This window comes from Canis lupus, chromosome 6 (genome assembly GCF_048164855.1).
Source record: "Canis lupus baileyi chromosome 6, mCanLup2.hap1, whole genome shotgun sequence".
NCBI lineage: Eukaryota > Metazoa > Chordata > Mammalia > Carnivora > Canidae > Canis > Canis lupus.
The window spans coordinates 65,141,547-65,166,746 of record NC_132843.1 but is presented as its reverse complement, the minus strand read 5'-3'; the positions used below and the strand labels follow the sequence as shown (position 1 = coordinate 65,166,746).

The 25,200-nt window shown below is 37.3% G+C and overlaps 2 protein-coding genes across 3 annotated transcripts in view; one reads left to right on the top strand and one right to left on the bottom strand.

Moving 5' to 3' along the window:
* The window catches only part of DHX9 (DExH-box helicase 9), a 58,820-nt gene extending 50,344 nt beyond the window's left edge, over positions 1 to 8,476 (top strand). For both annotated transcript variants that reach the window (XM_072830960.1, XM_072830961.1), the window contains 8 exons: positions 856 to 1,016; positions 1,809 to 1,920; positions 2,516 to 2,677; positions 2,790 to 2,917; positions 4,059 to 4,288; positions 4,651 to 4,766; positions 5,478 to 5,678; positions 7,808 to 8,476. In XM_072830960.1, coding sequence (XP_072687061.1) covers positions 856 to 1,016; positions 1,809 to 1,920; positions 2,516 to 2,677; positions 2,790 to 2,917; positions 4,059 to 4,288; positions 4,651 to 4,766; positions 5,478 to 5,678; positions 7,808 to 8,174 — 1,477 coding nt within the window. In that variant the 3' untranslated portion in view covers positions 8,175 to 8,476. The remainder of the gene's footprint in view (positions 1 to 855; positions 1,017 to 1,808; positions 1,921 to 2,515; positions 2,678 to 2,789; positions 2,918 to 4,058; positions 4,289 to 4,650; positions 4,767 to 5,477; positions 5,679 to 7,807) is intronic.
* Positions 8,477 to 15,754: 7,278 nt separating this feature from the next.
* The window catches only part of SHCBP1L (SHC binding and spindle associated 1 like), a 45,201-nt gene continuing 35,755 nt past the window's right edge, over positions 15,755 to 25,200 (bottom strand). The window contains exons 7-10 of the mRNA XM_072830962.1: positions 19,192 to 19,345; positions 17,741 to 17,991; positions 16,754 to 16,876; positions 15,755 to 16,129 (exon numbers count right to left, since the gene is read on the bottom strand). Of these exons, the coding sequence (XP_072687063.1) occupies positions 15,878 to 16,129; positions 16,754 to 16,876; positions 17,741 to 17,991; positions 19,192 to 19,345 (780 nt within the window). The 3' untranslated portion in view covers positions 15,755 to 15,877. The remainder of the gene's footprint in view (positions 16,130 to 16,753; positions 16,877 to 17,740; positions 17,992 to 19,191; positions 19,346 to 25,200) is intronic.

The window sequence follows — 25,200 nt, the reverse complement described above, 5'->3', positions numbered from 1 at the left end:
AATGAGTTAATAATGTAAAATACTGAGAACAGTGCTTTGGTACATGGTAAGCTCTCAGTAAATGTTAGCTATTATCATTGTTAATATTATTTTGTAATAGTAACTTACTACTAAAATTTTTAAGGGTTAGATGATCTGTAAAATCTTTCTGGTGGCACTAAATTTTACGAACCAGAAAGGGAAGGTGATTGTGGGGAAATGTTAGTATCAGCCCAAATCTCCACAGAAAGTCTTATTACCATTTAGGGGTGGTGGGGGGGGTGAGAGGTGTTTGTTTTTGAGTATTGTTGATAACTGATGTTACATTAGTTTCAGGTGTACAACATAGTGATTCAACAACTCTATACATTATGCTGTGCTTCCCACAAGTGTAACTGCCATCCGTCACCATATAACACTTTTACAATACAATTGACTATATTCTTTGGGGTGTACCTTTCACCCTTGTGATTTATTCATTCAATAACTGGAAGCCTGTATCTCCCACTCCCCTTCACCCATTTTTGCCTGTCTCCTCACCCTCTCCCTTCTTAGCCATTGTTTATAACTCAGGTTTGTCAGCAGGCAAGACCTGAAGTCATAGGTATGGGTAATAACATTAAGAATTCTTTTTTTCATCCTCCTTCACTCTTCAGACAAAAATACTATCAAGCTGTAAGTGGTAAACCACTGCTCAAGCAGTTAAAAGGGTCTTGTCCAGAGAGTCTTTGTGGTAAATACAAAACATTTTTTGTTAATTATAAAAGGGTGAGGGAAGGAGAGCTCTATAAACCTGATTATCTCTCTGCAAAGATTTTGTCAGACAGACATGTATATACAAGAGTGGATGGTTATTTTCTGCTTTTCTTCACTTAGACTTGAAACCCATATGACACCTGAGATGTTCCGAACACCATTACACGAAATTGCTTTGAGCATAAAACTTCTGCGTCTGGGAGGAATTGGCCAGTTTCTGGCCAAGGCGATTGAACCTCCACCTTTGGATGCTGTGATCGAAGCAGAGCATACCCTTAGAGGTACCTATAAACACAGAACCTACCTAACACGTGTTAATTATGCCATTTGTCTTGTCCTGGCAACTAACATGTAACAGATGAATCAAGATACATTTGGCAGGCTGTGGTAAGACTTCCAGTGCTACCTTATGTATTTAGTGTGGTCAGTTTTATAAAATGAGCAACATGGGGTAAGAAAGGAGTAACATGAGTCTTCTTTTGGTAAAAAAAAAAAAGCAAAAAAAAAAAACCCACAAACCTCTTCACCAGTATTTAACAATTAGAATATGAATTACTCACTATCTAGTATTTTATGTGTATCTGTTAAAATCTCTATTTGTATTTTCTAATCATGTCATAGAAGTGGTGTAGTATCATGGGAAAAACTAAGAACATTGGCCAAGGGAATCTGATTTTGAATCCAATACTCATCTGCTATATGAACTTTATTTAGACTTTGGCTCTTCGCATCTCATTTCTCTCTAAAAATTACCTGTAGATGGCATGAGACTTGTTTAGGGCATATGTACTTATGCTGTTATTTTAGTTTTTATTTTATCTATAGAGTTTGCATGGGCTGTATTCAAGCTTTACAGCTTACAGGACCTAATTCTAGTACCTTCTCCCTATTAGGTGCTCCAGAATTTGGTTTTGTTCTGTTTTTGAGTAAAGAGAATTATTGGCTATGGGCATGGTGCTGGCAGTTGACTTGACAAATATTAAAAACTCAATTAACCTTAAATTTTTCATCTTTGCCTCAGTTAAAGGAGTGTTCATTACTGTTTCTGCTCATAAAGAAATATTTCCCCACAGAACTTGATGCGTTAGATGCCAATGATGAGTTGACTCCTCTGGGACGAATCCTGGCTAAACTCCCCATTGAGCCTCGTTTTGGCAAAATGATGATAATGGGATGTATTTTCTAGTAAGTGCTTTGTTTTATTGCTGATACTTAAATGGTAGAAAAACAATTTCAGGATCTTATTCCCCTTGCCATAAAAAACAGGATGGGCTCAGAAGAAAAAATTAAATTCTTAGAAGTGGCATACTTCAGATATTAAGCAAAGTATGAAATGAGAATGCATGATACCAGTAGATGGGTACCAGGGCCCAGCTTGTTGGGGGAAAGAGCACAAGTTTCTCAAAAGGGAAGCACAGTTCCTCTGAGGAGCGTAAGTGGTTGTCTTTAAAAGAGAAATGGAACTAGGAAAACAGGTATACTTTATCAGGAAATTTTGAAGATTAATTAAGAGAGTTGAGAAGATGGGGAAGAGAATAAGGAAAGGAAAAATAAAATACTTGGTCATAATTTATGATAAATATTCATCCATTAATATTAGAGCTCCTTCATTTTTTTCTCTTTCTGCTTCTGGAGGGAGCAACTGTAAAAGTTCTTTGTTAAGCCAGTCTTGGTGCTGATAAAGCAGTATCATAGCCAGTAAAGACTGACCCACAGTGACAGTATGGCTCGTGAACTGCTGGAAAGAAAGTATGAGGCTGAATTCTCCTGTCTGTTTCAGTGTGGGAGACGCCGTCTGTACCATCTCTGCTGCAACCTGCTTTCCGGAGCCTTTCATTAGTGAAGGAAAGCGACTGGGTTATATTCATCGAAATTTTGCTGGAAACAGATTTTCTGATCATGTGGCCCTTTTATCGGTCTTCCAGGCTTGGGATGATGCTAGGTATGCATTTGAAAGCAGAAAGTTACAAAGCTGTGAGAACTCTCTTTAGTTTCTAATGTGTTTTGGGGCTTTGAGAATGACTCTTAAAAAAAATGACTCTTACCTATTTTAGAATGGGTGGAGAAGAAGCAGAGATACGTTTTTGTGAGCACAAGAGACTCAATATGGCTACACTAAGAATGACCTGGGAAGCCAAAGTTCAGCTCAAAGAGATTCTGATTAATTCTGGATTTCCAGAAGGTATGACTCTCAGATTCTAAGGATCTATCTAAAGTGACATTTATGTAGCATGTGCACGTTGACAGTGCAGTGTCTTTTAGTTTCAGACTTTAGACCCTGTGTTCGTTGAATAACCTCAAATAGTGTTTTGTCCAGTGATTGATCATTCTGCCCACATTTGTGTTTAGACATGAAATTTACCATGTTAAATTTTAAGTGCCTTTAAGTGTGCTGGAGAGTAAGGAGGCTTTGATATTTGATGGAGAGAGAGTAATTTAGCTGTTTATTTCTTATATTAGTTGAGCTTTTAATCTTTTGTTCTCCAACTATATTAAAAGAGCGTCATTTCCTAAAGTTGGGAATTGAAGCACACAACTGGACATAGCTGTATTATAGTTGAGAGACAGAGAACATAGTTGGGCAAGATGGCAAATTTCAAAAGGATATAATCTAACTAGACAAATGTTTTCCTCTGTTGTAAATGGACTAAATTTGTAATTTTTTAAGTCAAAATCAAAGGAAAAAAGGAACATATCTTATATGATAGAATCCTCACAATAATCCCAAGATACAGATATTACTCTGTTTTATAGAAGAGGAAACACAGAGGTTTAAATTACTTGTCTAAACTCATTCAGTTAAGTGATGAGACTAGAACTTAGGTTTGTCCAGCACAGAATATATCCATGTTCTTAGTGGTCACTGTCATGCTTCTCAACCATGAGGAAGTACTTCTAAAGAGCATAGTGTGGGTGGAAACATCAGCCCTCATTCCAGTGGGCTCCCCTTGAACTGTCATTCTGTCTTTAAAAAAAACAGCTACTGAGGAACAGTAGATGTTCCACTTTACTCACCTGTTAGGTCTGGCTCACTTTTAGCAAGTAGATGATAACCTGAGTGAGGAGTTGGCTTTTGTCTTTAAGTAAACACTCAACTACTCAACTCTTATGGTTGAGTCTATAAGAGAATGTAAGTATTTTAGTTTTTTGTTGTGGAGACTCAGAATTTCTCCTTGAACTTAAAATATGGGTGCAAAAGTTCTGAGAAGACAGGAAATCTGAAAAAAGAGGTGGGAAGGAGTCAGTCCTAATTTTCTTAAGTTTACATGCAATCCGAGGATTAGCCAGATAATCTGATATTTTTACCCCATTCCTCTTAACAGATTGCTTGTTGACCCAAGTGTTTACTAACACTGGACCAGATAATAATTTGGATGTTGTTATCTCTCTTCTGGCTTTTGGTGTGTACCCTAATGTGTGCTATCATAAGGAAAAAAGAAAGATTCTCACCACTGAAGGGCGTAATGCCCTTATCCACAAGTCGTCTGTTAATTGTCCTTTTAGCAGCCAAGACATGAAGTACCCATCTCCCTTCTTTGTATTTGGTGAAAAGGTAAGAAAAGATTAGTTTAGAAAAATTTGCATTGAGGGGCGCCTGTGTGGGGCTCAGTATGTTAAGTATCCAATTCTTGATTTCAGCTCAGGTCATGATCTCAGGGCTCTGTGTCGGGCTCTGTGCTGAGCATGGAGCCTGCTTGAGATTCTTTGCCTTTCCCTCTGCCCAGCACACTCTTCCTCTCTCTCCCCCAACCTCAAAAAAAAGAAAAATTTACATTAGAAATCTACATTGTCATTACTTATTAATGCGCGGTGGGAATGTGAGTTTTTATTTTTAAAGCATAATTCAATAAATTATATGGCATTTGACAACCTGGAATGTCATCTGTTTCCTCTTGCCTCCTTTTCCATCTGCAGATTCGAACCCGAGCCATCTCTGCTAAGGGCATGACCTTAGTCACTCCCTTGCAGTTGCTTCTCTTTGCCTCCAAGAAGGTCCAGTCTGATGGGCAGATCGTGCTCGTAGATGACTGGTATGGATTTTCAGATGTGAACTTCAAACCACATTCTTAGAATTGAGGTGTAATGGGATTTAGCTGCTAATCTAACTTTATTTGCGGAATAAACATGACAAAATTTCATGGCAGAAATGAAGTGTTTTATAACATTGTCTCTTCTTGGAGAGTAGTGGTATATCTTGGTAGTACAGTTCATACTTGATAGTAAGTCATACCAGTGGAAGCAATTGCATAGGCATTGAAGCTACATCTGCCCCACATGAATATTACCCTAGGGAATTGGAATCTACTTGAAACTTGGGTACCTTTTCATGTACTCTGTATGTTGGTTAGAGACTACTGGTAAACATGTAGTAAGCACTTGACAAAAAGGGAGTAGATCTTAGTTGACCAGTCAGTAGGCTCAGTCATATTCTTGACAACTCCAGCAATGTGAGTCTCTTTCATTCTTTTATTGGAAACTGAATGATCTATATTGCTTACAATATTTTGCTGGATAGACTTCTTGGTTTACAATACCTGCCAGTAGCCAGCAGTGGATCTTAAAAACTGTTACCATTCTTCATACCTGTGTTTGCCTAAGTAGGGTTCATTGCAGGAGTTGAAAGTATTGGTACTTAGTAAGAAGTTTAATTTATTCCATCACTTAACCATGTGTGAAATTGAGAGACAGTAGTCTTTGCTATATATACCCTTCTTGTACCTTATCATTTTTCTTTGCTTTAGGATCAGACTGCAAATATCTCATGAAGCTGCTGCCTGTATCACTGCTCTCCGGGCAGCCATGGAAGCTCTGGTTGTTGAAGTAACCAAACAGCCTAATATCATCAGCCAGTTGGACCCTGTTAATGAACATATGCTAAACATGATTCGCCAAATCTCTAGGCCCTCAGCTGCTGGTATCAACCTCATGATTGGCAGTACACGGTGAGTACCACAGTAACATCTCTTTGAACCAAGCAGAAGACAGTAATCTTACACTGGCCTAAAATTCACAGTTAGCTAATAGAGGCCTTGTTTATTTACGTTAAAATTCTAGACAAACACTGAATATGAGATTTAATGCGGGTTAACACATTCAGAAAAAAGGATGTTACTAATTTTTGTCTGTGTTAATAGTATATTGTATCAGTGCATGTCAGAGAAAGTCCAGGGTCGGTCCCATGACAGGAAAGTGACAGAGCCCAAACCATTCTCTTTCCACGGTACTCTTTTGCTTTCTCCAATGAAAAAATGTTGATTGAGGGGTTAAATCGGAGCTTCTTCAAATGAAAAGCCTCAAGGTTCATCTTAGTAGGGGAATGCAAGAATGCAAATATCTTAAGTGTGAAATTTCTCTTAATTCTTAAAATGTCTTATTTGGTTGACTTTTTCCACCTTTTTAATCTTTCTTTGCTTACAACTTTTTATTTGGAAATATTTGATATCTGCCGAGAAGGCAGAAGAGTAGTACAGTGAACACCAATAAAGTCTTAGAACCTAAACTCACTAATTGTCAGCATTCTGTGACACCTGCTTTTATACATTTGTGTGTGCACACACCTACTTTTGCTTAATCATTTGTGACTAAGTTGCAGAGCTTAGGACATTTTACATCAGTATACTTCATGCATCTTTTAAGCACATAGCAATACCATGATCACACCCCAAAATTTTAAATATTAACCTATCTAATATTAGAAACATACTAAAATTTTTCTAATCATCCAAGAATAATTCTTTGATCTTCCTTTCAAGGATCATTACTGCATTTGGTTATAAACTGTTAATAATTTTATTATATAGAACTGTGTCCTTTTTGAATTCTGAGTCCCATTTTGCTATAACTAGTTTACTTTTTAAAATTTATTAATCTTACACATAGTATTCAGTGTGTACCAGGCACTGTGCCAAGTGCTTTTCTGATATTAACTCATTTTAACATTTGATCTATGATGTAGGTAGATCTTTTTCCCCTTTAATATGAGTAAGGAAACTAACACAGAGACATTAAGATCCAAGGCTATACAGCCAGTGAATGGTAGGACTGGATTTCAAACTAAGGCAGTAAATAGCTTCTAAAACAGCACACTTATTTATTGTGTATACTTTGCTCTCCCAGTGGGTCAGATATATAGAATTATTGAGGACAGTCTTCAAAAAGAAAGATAAAGAAGTGTCATGGGTAGATAACAATTGTAGGTGTTTAGAATAGGAGAGATTACTTTCAGCAGGAAGGATGGTGATTAAGGAAGCTTCACATATAATCCCTGAAGGACAAAATTCCAGAACCTACAAAGGATGGGATAAATATCAGAGTTTAGGATGCATGAATATAATGGTGGCTTGAATTTACAGTAGGGAGAATTGAAATGGGAAAGAGTAGATTAGATAGGTTTGTAGGACAATTGGGAGGAATGGGTGATGGATTGAAATGGGGGGTGGGAACAGAGGAGTGGTGAAGGAGTGAAGTTAGATCCCAGCTATATTTCTGACTTGAAAAGCTGTGAATTTCATAGTGTTAGTCTTTAAGAAAAACTGCATAGGAAGAATAAGGGTATGCTGAATTGGAGTTGTTAACAAGTGAGACATCTTGATTTATGCAGTTTTTCATTACACCTCATTTTTTTGTTTGCCACATGAATCAGATCTAGGTGTAAATAAATCACAGGCATTTTTCAAAAACATATTTCAGAGTTAATGCAAAAAAGTACTTGGTGATAAAGATCAAACTGCCAACTCCAGGAGCCTCTTACATATTACTGCTTTTGTAGAATGCTGTATAGCTGAGGCTCAGTAAGTGAACCATCTAAAGCTGTAAGGACCTACTGTCAAAATGTAAGATCTTTGAGAATGAACCAAAAAGAATTTTAGAAAAACAGATGGTTACAGTCGATGCATTCTTCTGTGGAGAATTTTATTTCTAGTCAGATTTTATTTCTTTTTGTATTTGTGCACTTGGCTTCGTCTCCTTTATTGTATTAAATTTTCAAATATGACTAAATGTTTATGCTTTGTGACTAGTTGAGATGTATTAAGGATGCTTTGCTAAAGTGGTGATTTTGTACTTTTCCTAGGTATGGAGATGGTCCACGTCCTCCCAAGATGGCTCGATACGACAATGGAGGTGGATATAGACGAGGAGGTTCTAGTTATGGTGGTGGAGGCTATGGCAGCGGAGGCTATGGAGGTGGTGGAGGCTATGTTGGTGGCGGAGGCTACAGTGGCGGTGGCTATGCTGGTGGCTCCAACTCCTATCGGGGAGGCTATGGCGGAGGCTATAGAGGAGCTGTCAGTGGTGGCTATAGAGGTGGTTCTGGAGGAGACTATAGAGGGTCTAGTGGAGGAGGCTACAGAGGTTCTGGGGGATTCCAGCGAGGGGGTGTCAGAGAGGGCTATGGGAGTGGTTACTTTGGACAAGGAAGAGGAGGTGGTGGCTATTAAAACTTGTTATGTCAGTGCCTATGCATAGACAGTTAAAAAATGCATGCAACCTGTTTTCCCAAGTTGTTTATTTGATGCCAGTAAGTAAACCCATTTTCCACCCATTTTGTGGTTCATTATAGTTTAAGGAAACCAAGCATATAGATACATTAGTGGTTTTGTTTATATTATGTAAAATATACTGATTCTGAAACTACCAGTTTGTATTTTTTTCTTTAAGGAGTAAAGATTTGCCTTTAAAATTAACTTGATATTTTCTTGGCTTTAGTTTAATACAATAGAAAATAAAGTATTATACCAAATACTGGTCATGTAGTTCATTGTTGACATTACACATTAGAATAATTATGCAATGCCAGTTACATCTTAGTTTTATGCATCACAGGAAGAATTGTATTGTTTTTCAAAGTATACCAAGTGATACTGTTACTTGTATTTAGAATAAATAGCCTTGAAATGGAATTGTTGTTCTTCTAGTAAATACTGGTCAGTGCACAATTTTCCATGAACCTCTGATCCCTGAATAAAACTTTTGACCTAGGGCTGAACATTTTGACTTTTTCCCAAGTTTTGTCTTTGATAAAATCTGAGACCAAGATCCCATTCTCTTTTCTAAGTTATTTTGCAGTGTAAAAATTAATTTTAATTAGAATTTAAAATTAATCTACACAATTCTTGAATTAAGGTTATATTTAGTCAAAGAATGAAGGTAAGTAAAGCTTCACCCATGCATCAAGTTCATTTTCATAGAGATATTTATATGTTTTTAACATTTTAGGTTTTCAATAAATTTTTACATCGCTTATTTGAGATATAGCACAGTACAGTAGAGATTACAAAGGCTTTGGATTAACTAGAACTGGACTCCTATCTTAAAGCTGCTCTAGGGCCCATGAATGATCTTGGGCAGGTTATATTTTACATTAGTATCCTTTTCAAAATCTTCTCTATGTCCCCCCCCCCTTTTTTTTTGTAAGATTTTATTTATTCATGAAAGACAGAAAGAGAGGCAGAGACACGGGCAGAGGGAGAAGCAGGGTCCATACAGGGAGCCTGATGCGGGACTTGATCCTTGGGACTCGAGGATCACGCCCTGGGCCAAAGGCAGGCGCTAAACCACTGAGCCACCCAGGGATCCCCTCTATTTATGTGCTTTAGATCACCTGCTGTTGATCATCTGATGACTCCTATCTATTTAGGGTCTCAACTCTGTATCCAGCTGAGACTTCCTTTCTGGGCATCAGATCATACTAACAACTGTTTGCTGTTTGACATACATTGCTGCTTAGGTATCCTACAGAAATAAAGAACTCAGCACTTTACCAGACTGAAGAAAACCACCTAATTCACCCTGTGCCCTATCCTATACTCTCTTCCCTGTTCAAGTGTTTGTTTAAGTCTCAGGAGTTTCAGCTACTTAATTGTCAAAACCTTATAAATTGCCACATGTAGTTCTCCCAAAACACCTTCCAGTTGTACTTTTGTAAGCCCAACTACCTCTTTTATTCAGGCTATCGTTAACTTGGATGTACAGTGATGCAGCAACCTCTTAACTGATCTTCCTGTTGGAAGTCCTCCTGCTGTCTACAATCCATTCTCCATACTACAGCCAGAATAAACATTCCCATTCAAATCTAATACCACTACCACCCACTCCCACCTTTAACCAGTGATTCCTAGAGCCTTGAGAGTAGAGGCTAAACTTCTCACCTCTTCTACTCTAGCCTCAGTCCTCCTTACCGACCATACTGAACTTCTAGCCTTGTCATTGGACCATGCTTTCTCTTGCCTTTTGCACGTGTTGTGAAATCTTGTACCACAGAATGTATAAATTCAATGCCTCGCTTAACCGGTACTAATTTCTCCACAAACTTCAACCACAAACGAGAAATCAAGATGATCAAGAATGACTGAGATGTCAAATTACATCCCCTAAAGGTTGAAAGAACCACTTCGAGACCTCTAATAATCTTTTAGTCTTTAACTAAAAACCTAAGCAAATGGCTATGCAGATTTCTAGAACCCTTCTCTTTGTGGCTGCCTCCTGTCTGTATTCTGCCCTATAAATTGTAGCTATCCTCCCTAAACCGGCCTTTGTCTCTTCTTTTCTGTGAGACTGTGTGTGCTTTGCTTGGTTCTTTCTTCCTCTGCCATGATCTACCAAAGTGCCTCCACACAGAAAGGCAGAGTGATCTTAGGACTCATTTGTTTCCCTTATTTTGGTGATTATACAGTTCTGCATTGCTTGTCTGATGCGTGAAAGCTGTTGATTCAGGTATATATACACATACATGCAGAGATACATATAATTGTGTGGAGATTGTTTTTAAAAAATAGATCATTTGGTTTTCTAGTTGTTTCCATGGGAGTGGAAAGGAAAATCAACTGTCAGACTGTCATAGCTGTAGGTGAAAGTCAAGTCCATTTCAATTGTCAGTCCATTATAACGTCATATCCAGAAGTAACTTCTTTGAAAAAATGATCAGACTCGTGGAGACTGCAACCAATGTGTTATGTTTCCTTTCTCAAGCATCCTTCTACCGTCTGCCTAGACCAAAGAGAATATTCAGTTTAAGGGATGTTGCAGCAGGTGCAAGGTGACTGGAAAGTGTTTCCAAAATGAGAGCTGATTGCACCCCTTTCCCATTCAGGAGATGGAAAGTAGCTAGACACAGGAGGAGAGAATTTGGAAAGAAGGAATATGTAGACCACCACACACATACATAAGGGTTTGGAAGTATAATGAGAGTTGGCACTGACCAAATTGAGTCTGCCCTTCTAGAAATTTAGGCAGGAATGAGAGAATAGACCTTTTCTGTCTGTGATGACATCTTTACTGTGTAGAAGCTGGAAGATTGTAGCAGTTATGACTCAGCAGCTTTCTTTGAGACTGAGGGTGATGTAGAAGGGAATTAAAAACTCCGTTGGGCCCAGAGCAAGGCCAAAAGGGTAACTGGGGGAATCTGTTGGAAGCCATGCCGAAGAGCTGTCAGTCAAGAAACTGTTGGCACTGTGTTAAGTAACAGCTACAATTTGATGGAATCTCCCATGTTACGGAGCTGCACATACAAAACCCTCTGGACATCACCTATGCCAAAGGAACAGACCAGGACAACATAAACAGTGGATCAGCTTAGGGTCAGCACAGACAGCTAGGAAGGACATCAGCTGTGGCAAAGCACCTGTTTTTTTTTGTTTTTATTTTTAAAGAGCTTTATTTTTTAAGATTTTATTTATTTATTCATAGAGATAGAGAGGCAGAGACACAGGCAGAGGGAGAAGCAGGCTCTATGCAGGGAGTCTGACGTGGGACTCAATCCCGGGTCTCCGGGATCACGCCCTGGGCTGAAGGCGGCACTAAACCGCTGAGCCACCCGGGCTGCCCCAAAGCACCTATTTGAAAGCTAGTTTCCCTGCTTCTAATTCTAGAAGCAGAGTTGGATTGTAGGACAGTAAGGACACTAAAAATGGAATTCTGAATTGCACTGAAACTGACGGGTTTTGGTTTTGACTGAAAATAAGGTTTCTGAATTCCACTGGATTTCCCTGAAAGATTTGGCCGGGAGACAGGAAAATTATTAAAAGTGTGTTTGCGTGCCTTAGATATTAGTGGACTGTCCTACTAGGTATAGTGTAAAAGCTGACTCCTGTGGGGAAAATTTACTATTGAATCTTTCAGAGCTAACTGAGGTTATCAGATTACTTCAGTAATAATTTAGCTTTTAGGAAAGAATCTCTTCCTGGGAACTAATTAGGGTGGCCAACTGGAACAAGTTGGTCACCCTAGAATTAATCTTAATGGGCGATCATTCAGGAATCTCCAGACTTTGAAACTGCGTATTTCCTTCAAACTAGAACTAAATTTTAAGTAGAGAGGCAATAAAGGAAATTGTCTACATAATCCAGTGTTTAACACTTCTCATTTTAGCTGGTAAACCTGTGTTTTTCCATGTTAACCTGTAAAATTGTAAAATAACTATATTTTTAATATTTTAGTAATTATTCAAATGATTGAAAATGTAAAGCTCTTTTTAAAATAATAGGATTTGTTTAACCTTCTAATCTAAATAAAATTAAATTTTTTTGGCATTAGTAATAGTTCTGAGCATTTCCAAAACAACCTAGTATTCTGACACCTATCAATGGCTTCAGAAGTTTATTGGTAAGTAAAAGAAATGTACATCTTATGCAACCACAAAACCTGAAATCACCAAAGTATTTGTAGTGTTGAATGTTCAGTATTAATACACTGAGTTATAAAGTTGCCTGAGTTTTCTGTCAGTGTTTTGTAGAAAAAACATTTTGGTTAAAGACAAATGTTTAAGGCTTTGACCAAACAATGAAGAATATGTGAAAGGAAGCTTTTTTTTTTTTAGGAAGCTTAAATATTACCCAAATCAGTGGGCGTAAGCTTCTTTTTGGCTAAGAGGCTCCTTTGAGAATAAATTGAAAGCTGTGGACTGTCCACCAAAAGGCATGTACACAAAATTTACTTAAAATTTCAGTACTGGGGATCCCTGGGTGGCGCAGCGGTTTGGCGCCTGCCTTTGGCCCAGGGTGTGATCCTGGAGTTCTGGGATCAAGTCCTGCATTAGGCACCCTGCATGGAGCCTGCTTCTCCCTCTGCCTGTGTCTCTGCGCCTTTCTCTCTCTCTCATTGATAAGGTTTTTTGTTGTTTTTTTTTTATTTTTTCAGTACTTCACAGACTCTTGAAACCTGTCTATATATAGATTTGTTTAAGAAACTTAGTTTGGTTTAGTCCCTGAAAGTATACAGTATATTTAGTTTTCTCATTTTTCACCTTAATAATTTAGAAAAATTAGACCCCTCTCAAATGCAATGCCTTTTGGTTGTAACTGTTCAGTCTAGAAGATAATACTTAGGCACTTCAGGTAGGTGTCTCACCAAGAATGGCAACTTGCTCCAATAATCAGAGCAGCTTTTCTGTACCCTGTGCTGCCAGAGGAATGCCTTTCAGTTCTTTGATTTGTAGCCACCTGCTACTTTCACTGCTTTTACTTCATAAACTGAAAACATGCGCTATTATTGTGGGTCCCATTCTTCTCTTCAGTTGAAGCTCTTTCCTAGCTGCTGCTGGCAGAGTAACGGAACAAAGAAAGTCTCCATTCCCACTGCCAGTCTTATGAAAAAGCAAAAAAGGATTAAACTTCATCCCTTTTTGTTTACCATCAGAGTCCACTCTTCTAATCTTGATTTGTACAGTTTTCACCTTCCGAATTCTAATGTTTCCATTTCCAGCAACTGTGATGAGATGTCCTTAGAAATCCTGGATTGTAAATCTCATTTCAGTCTTTAGCATAGGCAGAGACCCCTTAGTATCACTTTAAAACTAGCAGTTATTACTTGGAATGCACATACAGAGTGGGATGTAATGTTCCTAAAACCCATTGCCAATACTCTAAGAATGAAAGGGAAGGACAGAACGGAAATCGGGAAACGCAAGCTATGCATGGATTAGTTAATCCTGGGAAACATTTTAAATCCCATTTGAGGAAAAGAATTTGGATTGGTCTTCCCTTGACCTAGAAAATTGGTTAAAATAAGTGGTAAGCAGAATAATGGCCCCTCACTGAAGATGTCCATATCCTAATCCCCAGAACCAGGGACTATGTACATATGTATCTTTCATGGCAAAAGGGACTTTGCAAGTGTGATTAAAGTTGAAGACCTTGAGATGAATTTATGGATTATCCAGGTGGGCTATATCTAACCGCCAAGTCCTTAAAAGAGTAGGTCAGAGCAGTGAGACTGAAAAAGAGGCAGTAGAGGGACTCCATTGTTAATGCCTCAGAAGACAGAGGAAGGAAGCCATAACCCAGGAAATGTAGCTGGCCACTAGAAGCTGGGAGAGCAGTCCCTGCCTGACAACCATCAAGGAAACATCTCAATCCTACAACTGCAGAAAACAATCCTGCCAGCCACCCAAATGCACAGGAAAACAACAACTCCCCTGAAGTCTCCAGAAAGAAAATTCCTGTCAACAGCCTGATTTTAGCCCCGTGGAAGCCATGTCAAACTTCAGCCTACAGAATTGTGCGATAATAAATTGGTGTTACACCTTTAAAGTTGTGATAATTTGGTACACTGGAGGGGAAAGTAGAGATGGGAAGGTAAGGGAGGGAGAAAACATCAAATTTCTTAGAAAATCTAAAAAATGCTTTTTCATTCTCGAGAGAATAGGGAAAAAAACCTGCTCTGAAGAGGGCCTTGGAAAAGAGAAATCTGTTGGAAACAACGGTGGCAACAGATAAAAAGGCAAATGACTTGTGAGTGAGCAGTATGCACATGCAAAGCTCTTGCTCTTTCTGCTCCCTCTCAAAAGATCCTATCTTTGTCTATGGCCTCTTCCTGAAGCCAAAAACAGGGAGGTGGAGAAGACTGGAAAGGAAAATCCCCCCTCTTACAGTTCATTAAACTCATTATAGAAAGACTATTCTTGTTAAAGCCTCCATGACAATAAGTAAAATTATCTCATGTCACCCAGTTAACAAGACCTTGTATAAAAAATACATGAAAAGGCCATTGATGAAACTGAAAAACAACCATTCAACCCAGCCTCAACAGATTCTCTATGGCAATACGGAGTGACCTGTAACTTAGATAACATGACATGTTAGGTTGTGTTACCTGAGTTACATGTTGCTAAGCTACAGATCACATGAAGTAAAAGGCAAATTGAGGAAGGAAAATAAGTGAGCCTGAGTGCTTATTTCCTTTTGTGTGCTAAAATCAGTATGAGTTCTCTTTGTGAAAAAGACCATTGGTTTTATCTTAGAAAACAAACGGCCTATTTTAGAGGACCCACAGCAGTCCAATTAAAAGACTCAAAAAAAAAAATTCTTAGCAATTAGGCGAAGCCATGTAATTAGCTCATGGCGGGAGGGAGGCATGAAAGTTGGAATAATGTAACTTTGTAGGAAGGTCCTATCCCTTTTGCTTGGCTGGAATTTAAACATAATGGCTTGAGCAACAATTGCCATCTTCTTGGCCCATGTGGTGATTTTGAATGGGAAGCCCTACAGTGGTAAAACAAGATAGAAAACATTTGAATTTCTAACATGGACAGCTACCTACACTAAATACAAACACGGAACATCTATTAACCCTATACTGATTACCTTTGGCCTTCTTGAATATGAGGAAGAAATCTGTTTCTATATTCTTTACCTCTCTTTGGATTTCCTTGTTTCCTACAGTTGAACCTAATTCTATATAAATACAGTGAGTGCTACAGTGCTTTCTTACCTAATTCCAGTTCCTAGCACAGATAAACGGGAATGAATCAGGAATTGGCTATAAATTTAATTTTTTCCTATTATCTGCATAGAACACCTAATGCTGCTTACTGGACTGAGTATCAAAAACAATGTTTAAAACCACATTTGAAAAAAAATAAAACCACATTTGTTTTGGAATTAAATAGTGATGATGGTGGGGTCTATATAACTAAAAACAGTAAATACTGTTAAACTATATACTTTAAAAGGGTGAATTTTATAGTGTGTGAATTATATCTCAAAACATATTAAAAAGTTAAAATGAATCATCCAATGAAAGCTTTAGAATGCTTAATAGTTTTAATAGGGTTTGAATTTAATTAAAGCTACCATTTCTGTGGGATATGAGAATTATTTACTAAACAAATATCTGAAATATAAAACATAACATAAATCCAGATGCTTTAACTTGTGATTATTCTGATATCCCCCTTCAAGTTTGCTTCTATCTTATTGTTGTTCATCTCTAGGTTCAGATTCTGCATTACCCTGGAGAGCATACTGTCCTCTTTTTTATCCCCTGAAGCTGCCCCTTTGTTGAGGGCTTCTTCTGCTACGATAAAAAATTGTTCAGTTGGTTGAAGAATGCTTACACCATAGCCATTGTTGTTGTAAATATGATTATTAGTCATCTTCAATTTTGGTGCTGGAAGAACCTGTTAAATTATTCAAGGAAATTAGTTTTTCAATAATTTCTATAAAAATAAGATATGAACTCTAGAATTCTTGGTTTTACACATTTCTTTAAAACAACTGCATCTCAAAAGTAATTTCAAATAATTATATGTAACCTACAGTTCTAGGGAAAAACTTCATTAACTACATTAAGTCTAGAGAGGAATCTAGAAAGGTAGAACTTAAAGAAGTAGAAAGGAATTGGAAGGCACTTCACTTAAAAATTATTGCTATTATAATTGGTTATTTTAACTGGCTAGCTTATAATCTTTGAGAGTAAGACAAATATTTCTTAATATATTCATTATTTTTTTATTTGCCTTACTTCCCAAAACATAATATACAGATCCACCCAATGAAAAATCGAAAACATTTTTATAAAAGCAAAACTATTCACTAAGAATTTAAGTTGAAACTATTAAATTAGAAGGTTAAACTTGTTTTATAGCAGCCATCATTTAAACCATATTTTAATTATCTTTACTATTTTCCAAATCAATGATAACATTTAAACTAAACTTTGTCTAGAAATAATACTTTAGTATTTTTGTGATAATTCTAATTCTTATAACAACTGTATATATAACAACTGTATATGAGAATACCTTCATATTAACTCCACCTAAGGTGCTTTTTGAATTGTCACTGGTTCTGAGGTTATTACAATGATGAATTTCATTCCTTTCTAAAACAGCTATGCTCCCAGGATACAGTTCAACACCAGCACCCTGTAAATTAAAAGCAAATAAAACAATCTCTAAAACACACATGTACCTCTCCAAAATTTTCTTTAGATACAAACATTGTAATTCTATATTAGTACTCACAAAACACTAAGTTACACAAAAATATAATTAGGTAATGATTTATTATAATGTTTAAAAATGTTGAAAACTAGTATTATCTGTGTTAGAAGATCATTGGGCCTAGAAGGAGTGTTAGGTCACATAGTTTCATTGAGTCACGTTGCTCTCCCACCCAAGTGAAATCTCCAGAAGGGGGCCAAAAATCTCCTTAAGCAATTCTTTCAAATAGTTATAAAAATGTATTTATATGTATTCTAAATCCCTTAATGCTGCTAACATCTACTTCCTCAATTTGGTGGAAATTCATTCTATAAAATGATACTATTATTTTCATTCTTTAATCTTTCCATTCCCCACAGGGAGCCTGATACTGGGACTTGATCCCAGGACCCCAGGATCATGATCTGAGCCAAAGGCAAATGCTTGACCACAGAGCCACCCAGGCATCCCTCAATTTTCTAATCTTTTAATGCTCTGTGATTCTTATCTGAAGACTTGAACTCTTTTATTTTTAACTAATCTGTTAACAAGTTAACTGACTCATGATCTGTTTTGTAGCTGCCAATTCCTAGATTATAAAAAAATCACACTTAAAGCTAATGATTCTTTACTTTGGACTTAGTTCATTTTTCCTACATGTGCTATGATGCTCTGTACTTGTCCTTTACCAGATTCTAAGCTTGATTGTAACTCCATACAAAGATAAAGTAATTGTTGTCCTTTGCACATTAAGATCACTCATAGTTATCTACTATCGTGTAAAGCTGTTTTTATAAAATGAAATACCTGGGCACCAGTTATTTCACTGTCTGTAATTGTCAAAGCAGCCCCTGTAAGAACACACACTCCTGTTCCTTCACATTTTAATATACAGTTTTCGAGAGTCATGTGACCAGACTCCACTACCACAATACCATCAACTGTCCCTTGTTGTATCAAAGATAGATGCATTAGCTTCACATTATCAGCTTTAGACACCACAAAACTGTCATGAGACGGTTCAGAAGTAATCATAATTTCCTCTCTCTTTCCAACTCCTGATTCACAGAGACAAAAACAAATCAGTAATCCCAAAGTTTAAAGTCCTTCAGTCATGCAATAGTACTTGCTATTACTAATTGTCCTTTTCACATATTTTTAATAAGTAATATATGTAATTATCTACTTGTTAACTAATTAGATACTTTAATCTTTTGTCCATATTTTGATGCCATGATGGAAGAATCTGGGCTTATTGTCAATACAAATGTACCTATGTATTTATTCAACATACTCATTCCATAATATATTTTTCTCAATTTCCTATTACATAATCAGCAGTCATTTACAAAATGTCTAAGATATAAAAATTGTTTTAACCATAACCTGATTTCAAAATCATAGTAAATTACCATAACAAAAAAGATTGTCAGAGACTTGTGAATTAGAGGTTACAAGATTAATCATATCCACAATTTTGATCTAGAGTAGCCAAAGCAATCATCTAAATATAAAATCAACCTAAAAATAAGGATTGAATCTTCCAGAAAGCTATGAAATTTGAAAATGACAAGGATAGTCCTTATTACCTATGCAGTTCAGCAAATACTACTGGTTAGTTATCAAGATATAGTGAATTTTTGCTCAATTTTTGAATTGATGGGCAAAAAAGCCTAAGTTACCTGGTTCTTTTCTTTTGGCCTGACAGTGGGAATATCCTAACTGCAATGTCAAAAGGCAGGATTAAAATTACTAAAGAGGTTCAGAACCTAAAAGAAATTTAGTAAACTCTTCTATTTTAGCAAATTTGCGTGTGAATTGACCTGAGAAAATGTTTGAATACATTTTAATATAGCCTTACATTTGGGTTTTCTTACTACAGTGATAAGTGCAATAGAGATAGAAAAAGTAGTTTGGATAAAAATATAGATGGAGCAAATTAAAAATGTTACCAATAGGGTTTTTGCTTTTTTTTTTTCTGGTTTTGATCTTTTTAGAATCTGCTTATACTGCTACATTATCATGGGGAAGTAGTAATCTCATTGATTCACTCGGTACATTATGTCCAAATAAGGTCACCTGTACAGATAGTATTCATGAACAGGTGAGAAAATCTTAATTTAAAAGGTATGTAGGAAAAAAAAATAAAAAAAATAAAAGGTACGTAGGGATTTTTGTGTTAGGTAAATCATGTTTCTAATGCACATTTTTTCCCGTATACATTGCTATAAAAAGATTGCAAAGAATGCCCTGCTAACCCTTTATAATGATGTCATCAGTCAGTAAAGCAAGATTTACAGCTTGATATTCTCCTGGAAAAATAACTACTGTATCTCCACTATAACAACTATCCAAAGCCAAATCTAAATCATCATGCTGTTGGAGAAGTGTGTCTGAAGATAAGTCCTTTACCTGAAAAGAAGAAATAGTACATTTTTAACAATGAATTAAACTGAAACAGGTCATTTTAATCAGTTATCAGTAATGTGCTTTTCTCAAAGAATTACCTTGTGTATTACACTGTAATACACTGTAAATACTGCATGTATTTGTGTTCATTAAATGTTCCAAATATCTTCAGTCCATCAACTAAGGAAATGGTGATATGGGATTTTCTTTACAATCACTAATAATTTTACAGACACTAAAAATTTTTAATTTTAAAGACTGTGTGCCAGAAGGCAGAATTTGAACTTAGCATATTACCTCCCAAGCCTCACAATAGTTCTTTATCAGGTGAAGGACACTGAAACTCAGTGAGATGAAATGATTTGCCCAAGGACATAGAATTGGTGAGTGCTTAAGCAAATTTTTAGATCCAGATCTTTATGACACCAGGTCTCTTTCCAGTCTACTACTTTATTTTCTTTAACTCGAGCTAATCCTATAATTTTAGTAAATCAATACAACTTTATATATTAAATATTGTATAACTAAAAAGATACCAAGAGTCTGCACTGAGAATAGAAAAGAAGAGAGAGGGATGCCTGGGTGGCTCAGTGGTTGAGCTCCTGCCTTTGGCTCAGGGTGTGATACCAAGATCTGGGATGGAGTCCCACATCGGGCTCCTTGTGGAGAGCCTGCTTCTCCCTCTGCCTGGGTATGTCTCTGCCTCTCTCTCTCTCTCTCTGTCTCTCATGAATAAATAAATAAATAAAATCTTTAAAAGGGGGGGGGGAGAAGAACTTCTTTATTAGGAAGAGTGAGGAACTTTCAAATTAAATTTGAAAACTAAAAATATATCCTGAGAAAATATCTACTATTTTGTTCAAATACAAATGGCATTATCATTCATATATCCTTTTTCTTATAAAAATGGTTATAAGAAAAACAAAAAAATGAAAAGATAACAAAAGTGGAAATCTGGACCTAAATATGTATTTATATAGATATTTCCTTTTAGTCTTTTTCCCATGCATATCTTCGTTGTAATACCAACATATCATACCATACATGAACATGCCTTTGAATCCTGACTTTAAAAAAAAAAAAGTTTATTTTAGAGGGAGGGAGAGAGAATCTTAAGTAGACGCCGTACCGAGTGCAGAGCCCAATGTGGGGCTAGATCTCACAACCCTGAGATCATGACCTAAGCTGAAACCAAGTCAGATGCTTAATCAACTGCACCATGAGGTACCCCTGAACCCTGACTCTTCATTACATCATATTTTCCCATGTCTTTAAATATTTTTCAAAGCCTAATTTTTAATGATTACATAAAATGTATTATATGGACATATCATAATATAATTGATTGCGTTACTCTTTAGATGCTTTACAGTTTTTCAATATGAAAATACTACACCAAATAAATCCTTATGCATATATCTAGTTATTTCTTTAGGATAAATTACTAGATGGGGAATTACTGTGTCAAAAGTATAAAAGACTAAGTTTCTTGGATACATATTGCTAAGTTGCCCTCCAGAAAATTTTAACCAATTAAAATTGGGCTTGAGAACTCATTTTGCTGCAAACTCATCAGTGTGGGGTATCTTTTGGTGTCCATCGAAAGATGAATGGATAAAGAAGATGTGGTTTATGTATACAATGGAATATTACTCAGCCATTAGAAATGACAAATACCCACAATTTGCTTCGACATGGATGGAACTGGAGGGTATTATGCTGAGTGAAGTAAGTCAATTGGAGAAGGACAAACATTATATGGTCTCATTCATTTGGGGAATATAAATAATAGTGAAAGGGAATAAAGGGGAAAAGAGAAAAAATAAGTGGGAAATATCAGAAAGGGAGACAGAACATAGAAGACTACTAACTCTGGGAAACGAACTAGGGGGTGATGGAAGGGGAGGAGGGCGGGGGGTGGGGGTGACTGGGTGGCGGGCACTGAGGTGGGCACTTGACGGGATGAGCACTGGGTATTATTCTGTATGTTGACAAATTGAACACCAATAAAATATAAATTTATTATTAAAAAATAATAAATTTTTAAAATGTTTACCACCTTAATAGGCAAAAATCCTCACTGCCTCATTTAAATTCCCTTTATAACCAAGAATGAACATTTTTTCCCAGATATATTTGAAACTCAATCCTTATTAAATCAGCAAACCCCTATATTCATTCATGTGTGTATTCTAAACACTTTGGTGGCGGAGGTTACCAGAATTACCCTCTGTAAATAAATAATTTGGAAGAACTCTAGAATCCATCTCATTTTTCTTATTCATGAGAATAGGAAACCCAATAGAGGAGTTTGATGGGGAGCATGAGTTTAGTTTTGGTGCCATTTATTTTAAAATACTGGTGGAGTCTCTATGTAAAAGTATCTAGTAGACTGCACATTAGAGTCTAGAATATAGGACTGAGGGTGCCTGGGTGGTTCAGTTGGTTAAGCATCTGCCTTTGGCTCATCCCAGGGTCCTAGAATCAGCCCCATGTTGGTCTTCCTGCTCAGTAAGGAGCCTGCTTTTCGGAACTCTCCCTCTGCCATTCCCCCAGCTTGTGCTCACTTGCTCTCACTGTCAAATAAATACAATCTTAGAATATGGGACTGAGGTTTGACGAGGCATAAAGATCTTGGAGTTGTTTACATATAAAATAGGAACGGATAAGATTAGCTATAAGATTATATAAAAAAGGAAAGATAGCACTCTAGGAGAAAAAGCTGAAGAACACGTATAGAATAGAAATAAAAGAATATCTCAGGGATCCCTGGATGAGTCAGTGGTTTAGCGCCACCTTCAGCCCAGAGTGTGGTCCTGGAGATCTGGGATCGAGTCCCACATTGGGCTCCCTGCATGGAGCCTGCTTCTCCCTCTGCCTGTGTCTCTGCCTCTCTCACTCTCTCTGTGTGTCTCTCATGAGTGAATAAATAAAATCTTAAAAAAAAAAAAACCCACAAACTCAAAGCTGAGGAGTAACCAGAGAGGTAGTGAGAAAATCAGGAGACCAAGATGTCATGAAAGGAAGAAGTAGTTGATAATGTCAGATGCTGAAAGATTAAAGGAGATGGTGGTAATCCTTGTGTTGTGCTTGCTGCATTTAGCCATAGTTTGATCCCACATTGGCTACAAGAGCATTTTCACTGGTATTCTGGAGGCAGAAATAAGATCACTGTGAGTAGAGGTATGAATGGGAAGAAATAAGAGACAAGTACAGATAAATATCTCAAGAGGTTTTGCTGTGCAAAAGAAGAGATAGAGGTATGGTATTTAGGATACATTGTTTTGTTATTTAAAACAACTGAATACATCTCAATGCATTTAAGAAGGAAATATAAGAGAGAATGATACAAAAGAGAGGTGATGTCATGGAAAATGGTGGAGTAAAGAGCTCCAAAAATTGGTTCTTCCACTGAAGCAAATAGTAAGTTGGAAAAAATGACAGAATCAGCATTTTTTTAAAAATAGATTTTATTTATTTGACAGAGAGAACATAAGTAGGCAAAGCAGCAGGCAGAGGGAGAGGGTAAAACAGGCTGAGCATAGAGCCTGATGCAGGGCTTGGTCCCAGGACCCTGGGATCATGACCTAACCAAAGGCAGATGGCTTAACTGACTGAGCCACCCTGGCACTCCATAATCAAGATTTTTGGAACTCTGAAACCTAATTAAACACAGCAACCAAGGAAGTGCTTAATGAAGAAGTTGTTAAAATTTGGTTAAAAAAAAAAAAGTGTTGTTTTTGCCTACCTACCTACCATCTCCTATTCCCCAGCTTGGCAGAAGCTGTGGAAAGAACAGCCCATGTTTCTGTGGCTTGCTGGTGCTGGAGCAGGCATGGGGTGGTGGCAATATGAACCTTATTCTTTTTTTTTTTAAGATTTTATTTATTCATGAGAGACAGAGAGAGAGAGGCAGAGACACAGGCAGATGAAGAAGCAGGCTTCCCACAGGGAACCCGATGTGGGACTCAATCCGGGAACCCTGGGATCAGGCCCTGGGCCAAAGGCAGGTGCTCAACCACTGAGCCACCCAGGCACCCCATGAACCTTATTCTTTAAAAAAAAAGTGTGGTTGTGAGGGGCCCTTGGGTGGCTCAGCCAGTTAAGCATCCGACTCTGAATTTTGGCTCAGATCATGATCTCAGGGTGGTGAGATTGAGCCCCACACCAAGCTCCACAGTGGAGCTTAAGATTCTCTCTCTTCCAGGATGCCTGGGTGGCTCAGTGGTTGAACATCTGCCTTCAGCTTAGGGCGTGATCCCAGAATCCTGGGATCGAATCCCATATTGGGATCCCTGCAAGTAGCCTGCCTTTCCCTCTGCCTATGTCTCTGCCTCTCTCTGTGTGTCTCTCATGAATAAATAAATAAAATCTTGAAGGAAAAAAAAAAGAATTCTCTCTCCCTTTCCTTCTGCCCCTCCTTTGCTCTCTTTCAGGAAAAAGAAAAAAATGTGGTTGTACATTTTGACCTGTTAGTATCTCACAGGAAGGGCTGACAAAGGTGACTTTTTCTCACACCTCCCTCAGAATTTAGTGGCAGTATAGGTATCACTTCATGAAAGCATTTAAAGACATACAATACACATAGCTATCTGGGACAGAGAAAGAGTCCACGATGGAGCAGGGTTAGAAGGAAGATTCTTGGAAGAATAAGGGCTACCTCATAAACTAGGACATCTAGAGTGAAATGCACAGGCCCAGGGCTGGATGCATGCTTGGAAGAGATCTGAAAGGACTCTAGGCTTTGCTTCCCACTGATAATTGGGCCCTATGCAAGCAAGAGGTGAGAGCCAAGGCACAGTTGTAGGAGCCTGGCTTAATGTTGAAGGAGTGCCTCAGCTCAAAGCTAATCTGAAAAACAGAGATTTTTGTTTTTGTTTTCTAGCTATAGGTGTTTATGGAAATTTGTCAGGTCACTGGCTACCTGCTGAGATTACATAATGGAACTTCAGTAGCCACACACAAAAAGAAATACAGCTTTTGCAAAAATAGTTTGGAAAATTTGCTAACCCAATGTACAACTGCAGTCCTCAGCAACTAATACAGCAAACCCTGGGTATAGGGTAGACTCTACTTTCCAAAGTTATTAGATTATAATATTGAAAATAACCAGTTAACAACAAAAAATTACCAGACATTCAAGGAAACAGGAAACTGTGGCCCATTTACAGGAAAAAAAAAATTGACAGAAACCATCTCTGAGGAAGCCCAGACAAGCCTTTGGATTTATCAGACAAAAGCTTTAAATCAACTGTCTTAAATATCCTCAAAGAGATAAAAGAAGCCATGGACAAAGAACTACAGAAACCAAAAGGACAAGGAAAGAACAAATTGAGACTATCAATAAAGAAATAAAAATCACAAAAAGGAACCAAATAGATATTCTATTGTTGAAAATTACAATAGCTGAAATAAACCTCTCACTAGAGAGATTAGATATCAGGTTTGAGTGGGAGAAGAAAGAATCAACAAACTTGAAGATGGGACAAATAAAATATCCAGTCTGAAGAGCATAAAGAAAAATGAACAATGTTGAAGGGACCAGTGGCATACCATCAAGAATACAAACATGTATTATAGGAGTCCTAGAAGGAGAAGAGAGCAAGGAACAAAAAGGATATTTGAAGCAATAATAGCTGAAACATTCCAAATTTGTTGGAAGATGTTAATCCACACATCCAAGAAGCTTAACCCGCATCAAGTAAGATAAACACAAAGAGAACCAAACCACATATAATCAAACTGTTCAAAGTCAAAACAAAGAAAGAATCTTGAAAGCAGTGAGAAAGAAGCAGTTCAGTATATTCAAACAATTGGCAGTAAGATTAATGGCTGATTTCTCAACAGAAGCCATGGAA